Here is an 11,441-nt window from a genome sequence, read left to right on the forward strand (position 1 = left end):
CTCACACTCATACATGACAGTGAAAACACCGAAAAAGTGTTTGTTCTCCACAGGATCCACATGGATGAATGTGGCTAAAGGGGTTCTGGAGGTGCTGGCGGGAGTTCTGGCTGGAGGAGTGATGGGAGTCCTGCTACATTTCTTCCCTAGCGAGGACCAGGTAACACACACACACACTTACTCATTCACTGCAAAGGAGGACACACACACACACACACACACACACACACACACACACACACACACACACACACACACACACACACACACACCCACACACACACACACACACACACACACACACACACACACACACACACACTGCCCCTAAACCTACCGATCTCAGGAAACATTCTGCATTTTTACTTTCTCATAAAAACTCCTCCTGTGTGATTTATAAGCCTTTTGTAAAGTGGGGCCATGGGTAATGTCCTCATATTTCACCCTCTCCTGTAATACCTGTGTCATACCCATGGCATTATACACATTTGGGTCCTCATATGTCACAAAAACATGACCACACGCACACACTCACACACTCATTCACTGCTATAGGAGGAGAAGAATTGGCTAAACTTGTTAAATCATCAAAATCATCAACATGTCTGCTTCACCCTACACCGACTAGGCTATTAAAAGAGATACTTCCAGAGGTCATAGATCCTCTGCGTAATATCATATTTAATATCATATAATATCATACATATTAGGATATGTACCGAAAACATTTAAGTTGGCTATAATTAAACCACTTATTTAAAAAACGCAACTTGATCGTAAAGAATTAGTCAATTACAGGCCAATGTCTAATCTACCGTTTCTATCAAAAATGCTAGAAAAGGCCGTGTCTTCACCACTATGCTCCTTTTTAGAAAGAAATGGTATATGTGAGGATTTCCAGTCAGGATTTAGACCGTATCATAGTACTGAGACTGCTCTCGTTAGGGTCGCCATATCATTTGATACTATCGATCACAATATTCTTCTGAAAAGATTCGAAAATTATATATATCTGACCGTTATCAGTTTGTAGCCATCACAAGTTCAAGTTTGAACGGCTTCAAAATGATCATTTTTACCTGAGGTTTGGAGCCAAATCACAGGAGGAGAAAAGGACTTTAGAACGATGGCAGCATCGCTGGTATGTCTGGTGTGTTTTCTTGTCTTTAACTCAAGAATAGGCTTTTTAAATATACTGCATTTTAATATATTTTTGGATTTTGGTTCTTAACTATTTTTTTCTTTTGGTATTTACATTTTTAGGCTCTTAACGGTTCAATCCTAGAGATATGAGGATCTCATTGTGAAAATGGTTGAAATGTATGTGTGTGTGGCAGTGGCTCAGTGGTTCATGTAGGTTGTCTACAAACCAGAAGGTTGGTGGTTCAATCCCCGGTTCCAATTGACCAAGTGTCGAAGTGTCCATGAGCAAGACACCTAACCCCAGCTGCTCCCGACGAGCTGGATGGCGCCTTACATGGCTGACACCGCCGTCGGTGTGTGAATGGGTGAATGTGAGGCAAAAATGTAAAGCGCTTTGGATAAAAGCGCTATATAAATGCAGTCCATTTAGCTTGTGCTTAATTTTAAAACGTTTTTTTCTTCAGACTTTCCGCTTTTCTGTATTTTTGAGATACAACATTGGGCTCCAAATCTCAGGTGGAAATAGTCATTTTGGCAAAATCTACAAAATTGTGCATTATACTGTAACTATTTGTCCATGGCATTTAATACATTGCATTTTTGGCTTTTATCCTTTGTTTTTTTTTTCTCCAGAAAAAAAGATCAAAATAATATTTTTTTAGCTGAGGACCTCTGTTAGTCTATTGCCTTTATATAACGTTACAAATAGTCAAGTCTTTATTTAATGCAGATTGTTTCAAAGCAGCTTCACAGGAATAAAGAGAAAATAACACAATCAATGATGCAAACTTCATCAAATATGAAAATAATTTAATTAATCTATAAGCAGCGCTACAGAAGACAGTAATGTTGTTATTCACTTTTGGTTCAATATTGATTCGATTCAGGTCGAGTGCTGTGTTGATGTTGCAAAATTTGGTATAAATTTCAGCTATAAAGTAAAGTTAATAAAGTCAATACTGTAACCTAACCCGACAGAAAACTTTCTTCATTTTTACAATTTAAACACAACTGTGTGTATGTTTGTGTGTGTGTGTCTCTCTCTCTCTCTCTGTATGTGTGTCTGTCTGTGTGTTTGTGTGTGTGTGTTTGTGTGTGTGTGTGCAGTCAGATGTGGTGTTGCGGCGCTCGTGTCTGTTGTTGGGTCTGTCCGTGTTCAGTGTGTTTGGCAGTCTGGCTGCGGGTCTGGGCGGCGCCGGCGGTCTCTGCACACTCGTTCTGGCTTTCATCGCTGGACTCAGCTGGACAGAACAAAAGGTGAAAGACCTTCTTCAGGACTCTCTGGTTCGGTTTGGACCATGTTCGGCACTCCCTGTCACTTTACTGTTCAGGTTTCTCACTTCGAACCAGCTGCTGATAGCTGATTGTTTAGTTGGGTTTCTGATTAGCTCATAGTCAACATATTGGGCCTCCTTCCTTGTTGGAAATTCACCACTTTCCCAGAACACTTAACCATTGACACTTAACTAATGACACTTAACTAATGACACTTAACCAATGACACTTAACTAATGACACTTAACTAATGACACTTAACCATTGACACTTAACTAATGACACTTAACTAATGACACTTAACTAATGACACTTAACCATTGACACTTAACTAATGACACTTAACCATTGACACTTAACTAATGACACTTAACTAATGACACTTAACCAATGACACTTAACTAATGACACTTAACTAATGACACTTAACCATTGACACTTAACTAATGACACTTAACTAATGACACTTAACTAATGACACTTAACCATTGACACTTAACTAATGACACTTAACCATTGACACTTAACTAATGACACTTAACTAATGACACTTAACCAATGACACTTAACTAATGACACTTAACTAATGACACTTAACCATTGACACTTAACTAATGACACTTAACCATTGACACTTAACTAATGACACTTAACCAATGACACTTAACCAATGACACTTAACTAATGACACTTAACTAATGACACTTAACCATTGACACTTAACTAATGACACTTAACTAATGACACTTAACTAATGACACTTAACCAATGACACTTAACTAATGACACTTAACTAATGACACTTAACCAATGACACTTAACCAATGACACTTAACTAATGACACTTTACTATTGATACTTAACTAATGACACTTAACCAATGACACTTAACCAATGACACTTAACCAATGGCACTTAACTAATGACACTTAACCAGTGACACTTAACCAATGGCACTTAACCAATGACACTTAACCAATGACACTTAACCAATGACACTTAACCAATGACACTTAACCATTGATACTTAACTAATGACACTTAACCAATGACACTTAACTAATGACACTTAACCAATGACACTTAACTAATGACACTTAACCAATGACACTTAACCAATGACTAATTAACTAATGACACTTAACCAATGCCACTTAACTAATGACACTTAACCAATGACACTTAACCAATGACACTTAACCAATGACACTTAACTAATGACACTTAACCAATGACACTTAACCAATGACACTTAACCAATGGCACTTAACTAATGACACTTAACCAGTGACACTTAACCAATGACACTTAACCAATGACACTTAACCAATGACACTTAACCATTGATACTTAACTAATGACACTTAACCAATGACACTTAACCAATGACACTTAACCAATGACACTTAACTAATGACACTTTACTATTGATACTTAACCAATGACACTTAACCAATGACACTTAACCAATGACACTTAACTAATGACACTTTACTATTGATACTTAACTAATGACACTTAACCAATGGCACTTAACTAATGACACTTAACCAGTGACACTTAACCAATGGCTCTTAACCAATGACACTTAACCAATGACACTTAACCATTGATACTTAACTAATGACACTTAACCAGTGACACTTAACCAGTGACACTTAACTAATGACGCTTAACTAATGACACTTAACCAATGACACTTAACTAATGACACTTAACTAATGACACTTAACCAATGACACTTAACCATTGATACTTAACTAATGACACTTAACCAGTGACACTTAACCAGTGACACTTAACTAATGACGCTTAACTAATGACACTTAACCAATGACACTTAACCAATGACACTTAACCAATGACACTTTACCAATGGCACCTAACCAATGACACTTAACCAATGGCACTTAATCAATGACAATTAACCAATGACACTTAACTAATGACACTTAACCATTGATACTTAACTAATGACACTTAACCAGTGACACTTAACCAATGACACTTAACCATTGATACTTAACTAATGACACTTAACCAATGACACTTAACCAATGACACTTAACTAATGACACTTAACCAATGACACTTAACCAATGACACTTAACTAATGACACTTAACCAATGACACTTAACCAATGACACTTAACCAATGACACTTAACTAATGACACTTAACCAATGACACTTAACCAATGACTAATTAACTAATGACACTTAACCAATGACACTTAACTAATGACACTTAACCAATGACACTTAACCAATGACACTTAACCAATGACACTTAACTAATGACACTTAACCAATGACACTTAACCAGTGCCACTTAACCAATGCCACTTAACCAGTGACACTTAACCAGTGACACTTAACCAATGACACTTAACCAATGACACTTAACTAATGACACTTAACCAATGACACTTAACTAATGACACTTAACCAATGACACTTAACCAATGACACTTAACCAATGACACTTAACTAATGACACTTAACTAATGACACCTAACCAGTGACACTTAACCAATGACACTTAACTAATGACACTTAACCAATGACACTTAACCAATGACACTTAACTAATGACACCTAACTAATGACACTTAACTAATGACACTTAACCAATGACACTTAACTAATGACACTTAACTAATGACACTTAACCAATGACACTTAACCAATGACACTTAACTAATGACACTTAACCAATGACACTTAACCAGTGACACTTAACCAATGACACTTAACTAATGACACTTAACTAATGACACTTAACCAATGACACTTAACCAATGACACTTAACCAGTGACACTTAACCAATGACACTTAACTAATGACACTTAACCAATGACACTTAACCAATGACACTTAACTAATGACACCTAACTAATGACACTTAACTAATGACACTTAACCAATGACACTTAACTAATGACACCTAACCAGTGACACTTAACCAATGACACTTAACTAATGACACTTAACTAATGACACTTAACCAATAACAAATAGATTTTGCTTGGTCATTACTGTGTGTGTGTGTCCGTGTGTGTGTGTGTATGTGTGTCTGTCCGTGTGTGTGTGTTTGTCCGTCCGTGTGTGTGTGTGTGTGTGTGTATGTGTGTCCTTGTGTGTGTCCGTCCGTGTGTGTGTGTGTGTGTCTGTCCGTGTGTGTGTGTGTGTGTGTATGTGTGTCTGTCCGTGTGTGTGTGTGTGTGTGTGTGTGTATGTGTGTCTGTCCGTGTGTGTGTGTGTGTGTGTGTGTGTGTGTGTATGTGTGTCCTTGTGTGTGTCCGTCCGTGTGTATGTGTGTGTGTCTGTCCGTGTGTGTGTGTGTGTGTGTGTGTGTATGTGTGTCTGTCCGTGTGTGTGTGTTTGTCCGTCCGTGTGTGTGTGTGTGTGTGTGTGTGTGTGTGTATGTGTGTCCTTGTGTGTGTCCGTCCGTGTGTGTGTGTCCAGGCTCCGGTGGCCGCAGTGGTGGGCCGGTTTTGGGACGTCTTTCAGCCGCTCTTGTTTGGTCTGATTGGAGCAGAAATCAGCATCTCGTCTCTCAGCGCTTATACTGTCGGTCAGTCACACACTCACACACACGTTGCTTTGTCATTTCAAGCACCTTATTTATACTTTATATACTTATACAGACATAATAACATCCCCTAAATCTCACCGAAACCTTTTCTATTTTACTCTGTAACTCAAACATTATTTAGTATATTTAGAGTCAGCTTAACTGCAGGACAGCTTTCACTGCAAAATAAATGCTCCTTTTATTTAGTTTTTTTTTGTTTCCAGTCCAAATATCTAAATATTCTTAAATCAAGATGCGTTAATTAAAATTACATGATATTTTTCCTGTTTTCTGGGGGAAATATCTAAAATGGAGAGAGTTTTTGCTAAAAAACAGGCCAAATGATCTGCCAATGGGGTGAGAAAAATAATCTTATTTCTGATTGAAATCTTGTTTCTTGTTTCCGTCCCAAACAGAAATAAGATTATTTTTCTTCAATTTTATTGATATTTTTCCGCAGTATAAAAGAAAAAATATCGTCGTTTTACTGATCTAGTAAATGTGTCTTGATTTAATAACTGTTAGATATTTAGACTGGAAACAAGACAAAATGACTCAGGAAGAAGAGCGTTTTGTGCAGTGTTCAAGTTCTGTCTCTTTCTAAATATTCAAGTAGCTTTGTCATAGATGCACTTTATATGATGAACGTATCAGACTTCTGTTCTCCTGGTGTGTGTGTGTGTGTGTGTGTGTGTGTGTGAGGGTGTAGGTTTGGGAATCGCCACTCTGTGTGTGGGTCTGCTGGTCCGTGTGTTGGTGACGTTCTGCGTGGTTCTGTTTGCTGGTTTTAATATGAAGGAGAAGATCTTTATATCTCTGGCCTGGATGCCCAAAGCTACAGTACAAGTGAGCCTTGATAAAAAAAACTTTATTGAAATCATCTTTTCTTTACTCTAGTTACAGAGAACCTATCGACATGTTTTTGAATCCATCATTCAAACTGGAAATGACATTACTGCAGTTATCTGTTGCACTATCCTGCATGTGTGTGTGTGTGTGTGTGTGTGTGTGGGTATGTTTTTGTGACATATGAGGACACAAATGTGTATAATGCCATGGGTATGACACAGGTATTACAGGAGAGGGTGAAATATGAGGACATTACCCATGGCCCCACTTTACAAAAGGCTTATAAATCACACAGGAGGAGTTTTTATGAGAAAGGAAAAATGCAGAATGTTTCCTGTGTGTGTGTGTGTGTGTGATGGGTAGGTTTAGGGGCACTGTGTGTGTGTGTGTGTGTGTGTGTGTGTGATGGGTAGGTTTAGGGGCAGTGTAAGGGGATAGAAAAAACAGTTTGTACAGTATAAAAATCATTATGACTATGGAATGTCCTCATATGTCACAAAAACAAACGTGTGTGTGTGTGTGTTCAGGCAGCTATCGGCTCCACAGCATTAGATGTGGCCCGCAGTTCTGGAGACGAGCAGCTGCAGATTTATGGGATGGAGATTCTGACAGTAGCGGTTCTGGCGATTCTCATCACAGCGCCGGTCGGAGCGCTCGCCATCGGCCTCAGCGGACCCAAACTCCTGCAGCAACACACACACACACTGGGTGAGCAACACACACACGTTTGTTTTTGTGAATTGTGGGCACATTCCATAGGCGTAATGGTTTTTATACTGTACAAACCATATTTTCTATCCCCTTACACTGCCCCTAAACCTACCCATCACACACACACACACACACACACACACACACACACACACACACACACACACACACACACACACACACACACACACACACATACACACACACACACACACACACACACAAAACAACCCAATGTTGGGTCAAATATAGACTAACCCTGCAATTGGGTTGTTTTAACCCAGCGATTGGGTTGTCTTAAGCAAATATTTAACCCAATCACTGGGTTAAAACAACCCAATTGCTGGGTTAGTCCATATTTGACCCAACATTGGGTTAAAACAACCCAGCATTTTTTAGAATGTAACATAATAAACGTTTATAAATGTAACAACATTATTATGTAACAGTGACAAATTCAAATGGTTTGTATTACTTAAAGACATTTTGTCAGCTTTACTTGACATTCTTTTGATCATATATCTAAATTGTTATTTGTGGTAAAACATACACTCTAAAAAATGCTGGGTTAAAAACAACCCAAGTTGGGTTGAAAATGCACCGACCCAACAATTGAGTTGTTTTAACCCAATGGTTAAGTTGTTTTAACCCAGTGGTTGAGTTGTTTTAACCCAGTGGTTGGGTTAAATGTTGCTTAAGACAACCCAATTGCTGGGTAAGAACAACTCAACCATTGGGTTAAAACAACCCAATTGTTGGGTCGGTGCATTTTCAACCCAACTTGGTAAGTACACGCTAAGTACACGCTAGCAAATGGGTTGTTTTAAGCAAATATTTAACCCAACAGCAGGGTTAAAACAACCCAGCAATTTTAGGAGTGCACACACTACAAAATGCTGGGTTAAAAACAACCCAAGTTGGGTTGAAAATGGACTAACCCAGCAATTGGTTTGTTTCAACCCAGTAATTGGGTTGTTTTAAGCAAATATTTAACCCAACAGCAGGGTTAAAACAACTCGATCACTGGGTTAAAACAACCCATTTGTTGGGTTAGTCCATATTTGACCCAATCACTGGGTTTAAACAACCCAGTTGCTGGGTTAGCCCATATTTGACCCAACATTGGGTTAAAACAACCCAGCCTTTTTTAGAGTGTACACATTAAAAATCCTGGGTTAAAAACAACCCAAGTTGGGTTGAAAATGGACTAACCCAGCAATTGGGTTGTTTTAACCCAACAGTTGAGTTGTTTAAACCCCACAATTGGGTTGTTTTAATTCAACGGTTGGGTTAAATGTTGCTTAAGACAACCCAATCGCTGGGTTAAAACAACCTAATTACTGGGTTAGTCTAGGTAGTCTAGGTTACTGGGTTAGTGAATTTATTGTGTTTGAGTTTATTGTAAGTCGGTTTGGATAAAAGCGTCTGCTAAATGCATTAATGTAAATTAATTGAAATTAAAAATTTGTGTTGATACAATGAAGGAATTTGGTTTAATAAATAGAAACTCAAAATATTATTGCATTTGAACCACATAAAAAATGTGAAAAATCATGAAAATAGCACAATTTGGCTTCTCTGCATCATCAGAAATAAAACACACAATTACCCAATATGCTGACAAAATCTTTTAATAATATTTGTATAAAGGTTGTCGATTCTCAAAAATTTGTTAATTGTATTAACAACATTTTTTATGTCAATGAAAGGCAACCAGGTAACTTATTTTTAAATATATATATATATATATATATATATATATATATATATATATATATATATATATATATATATATATATATATACAGTCTTGTTCAAAATAATAGCAGTACAATGTGACTAACCAGAATAATCAAGGTTTTTAGTATATTTTTTATTGCTACGTGGCAAACAAGTTACCAGTAGGTTCAGTAGATTCTCAGAAAACAAATGAGACCCAGCATTCATGATATGCATGCTCTTAAGGCTGTGCAATTGGGCAATTAGTTGAAAGGGGTGTGTTCAAAAAAATAGCAGTGTGGCATTCAATCACTGAGGTCATCAATTTTGTGAAGAAACAGGTGTGAATCAGGTGGCCCCTATTTAAGGATGAAGCCAACACTTGTTGAACATGCATTTGAAAGCTGAGGAAAATGGGTTGTTCAAGACATTGTTCAGAAGAACAGCGTACTTTGATTAAAAAGTTGATTAGAGAGGGGAAAACCTATAAAGAGGTGCAAAAAATGATAGGCTGTTCAGCTAAAATGATCTCCAATGCCTTAAAATGGAGAGCAAAACCAGAGAGACGTGGAAGAAAACGGAAGACAACCATCAAAATGGATAGAAGAATAACCAGAATGGCAAAGGCTCAGCCAATGATCACCTCCAGGATGATCAAAGACAGTCTGGAGTTACCTGTAAGTACTGTGACAGTTAGAAGACGTCTGTGTGAAGCTAATCTATTTTCAAGAATCCCCCGCAAAGTCCCTCTGTTAAAAAAAAGGCATGTGCAGAAGAGGTTACAATTTGCCAAAGAACACATCAACTGGCCTAAAGAGAAATGGAGGAACATTTTGTGGACTGATGAGAGTAAAATTGTTCTTTTTGGGTCCAAGGGCCACAGGCAGTTTGTGAGACGACCCCCAAACTCTGAATTCAAGCCACAGTACACAGTGAAGACAGTGAAGCATGGAGGTGCAAGCATCATGATATGGGCATGTTTCTCCTACTATGGTGTTGGGCCTATTTATCGCATACCAGGGATCATGGATCTGTTTGCATATGTTAAAATACTCGAAGAGGTCATGTTGCCCTATGCTGAAGAGGACATGCCCTTGAAACGGTTGTTTCAACAAGACAATGACCCAAAACACACTAGTAAACGGGCAAAGTCTTGGTTCCAAACCAACAAAATTAATGTTATGGAGTGGCCAGCCCAATCTCCAGACCTTAATCCAATTGAGAACTTGTGGGGTGATATCAAAAATGCTGTTTCTGAAGCAAAACCAAGAAATGTGAATGAATTGTGGAATGTTGTTAAAGAATCATGGAGTGGAATAACAGCTGAGAGGTGCCACAAGTTGGTTGACTCCATGCCACACAGATGTCAAGCAGTTTTAAAAAACTGTGGTCATACAACTAAATATTAGTTTAGTGATTCACAGGATTGCTAAATCCCAGAAAAAAAAATATTTGTACAAAATAGTTTTGAGTTTGTACAGTCAAAGGTAGACACTGCTATTTTTTTGAACACACCCCTTTCAACTAATTGCCCAATTGCACAGCCTTAAGAGCGTGCATATCATGAATGCTGGGTCCTGTTTGTTTTCTGAGAATCTACTGAACCTACTGGTAACTTGTTTGCCAAGTAGCAATAAAAAATATACGAAAAACCTTGATTATTCTGGTTAGTCACATTGTACTGCTATTATTTTGAACAAGACTGTGTATATATATATATTTTACACTGTAATGAATGTCAAGCCTTGTTGTTTGTCTCTTTGTAGATCAGCGTGAGTGTGACAGCAGTCATGTCGACGGTCTGGAGTCCAAACTCTGAATCAAAAACTCATCTCAACATTCTTCCATCATTTGGTGTTGTTCACCTAAACCTTTATTTGCGTTGACCTGGCTTTAGTAATTCTGATCTGCATGTGACAGCAGTTTTCAGCGCAATAAAACACAAGCACAGAGGGACAGAGGAAGTGTGTTGGAGTTTTTATCTTTATAGTCTACTTTATTTCTACACTGCAAAAACATGCTTTTCTTCCTCAGTATTTTTGTCTTGTTTCTACTCAAAATATCGAAAAAGTCTTACTTTCAGAAACATTTACTAAACAAGTACAAATTATTGTCTTGTTTTGGGAAAAATAACTCAAAATGAAGAGAGTTTTTGATTAAAATAAGA

General features: G+C 37.7%; 1 protein-coding gene across 2 annotated transcripts in view; it reads left to right on the top strand.

Annotated features, from left to right (window-relative positions):
• Positions 1-11,217, top strand: part of LOC137078238 (sodium/hydrogen exchanger 9B2) — a 14,797-nt gene extending 3,580 nt beyond the window's left edge. For both annotated transcript variants that reach the window (XM_067445387.1, XM_067445388.1), the window contains exons 7-12: positions 54-160; positions 2,251-2,400; positions 5,887-5,995; positions 6,705-6,841; positions 7,372-7,552; positions 11,041-11,217. In XM_067445387.1, coding sequence (XP_067301488.1) covers positions 54-160; positions 2,251-2,400; positions 5,887-5,995; positions 6,705-6,841; positions 7,372-7,552; positions 11,041-11,093 — 737 coding nt within the window. In that variant the 3' untranslated portion in view covers positions 11,094-11,217. The remainder of the gene's footprint in view (positions 1-53; positions 161-2,250; positions 2,401-5,886; positions 5,996-6,704; positions 6,842-7,371; positions 7,553-11,040) is intronic.
• The last annotated feature ends 224 nt before the right edge of the window (positions 11,218-11,441 follow it).

The sequence above is a fragment of the Pseudorasbora parva genome, chromosome 6 (genome assembly GCF_024679245.1).
Source record: "Pseudorasbora parva isolate DD20220531a chromosome 6, ASM2467924v1, whole genome shotgun sequence".
Taxonomy (NCBI): Eukaryota; Metazoa; Chordata; class Actinopteri; order Cypriniformes; family Gobionidae; genus Pseudorasbora; species Pseudorasbora parva.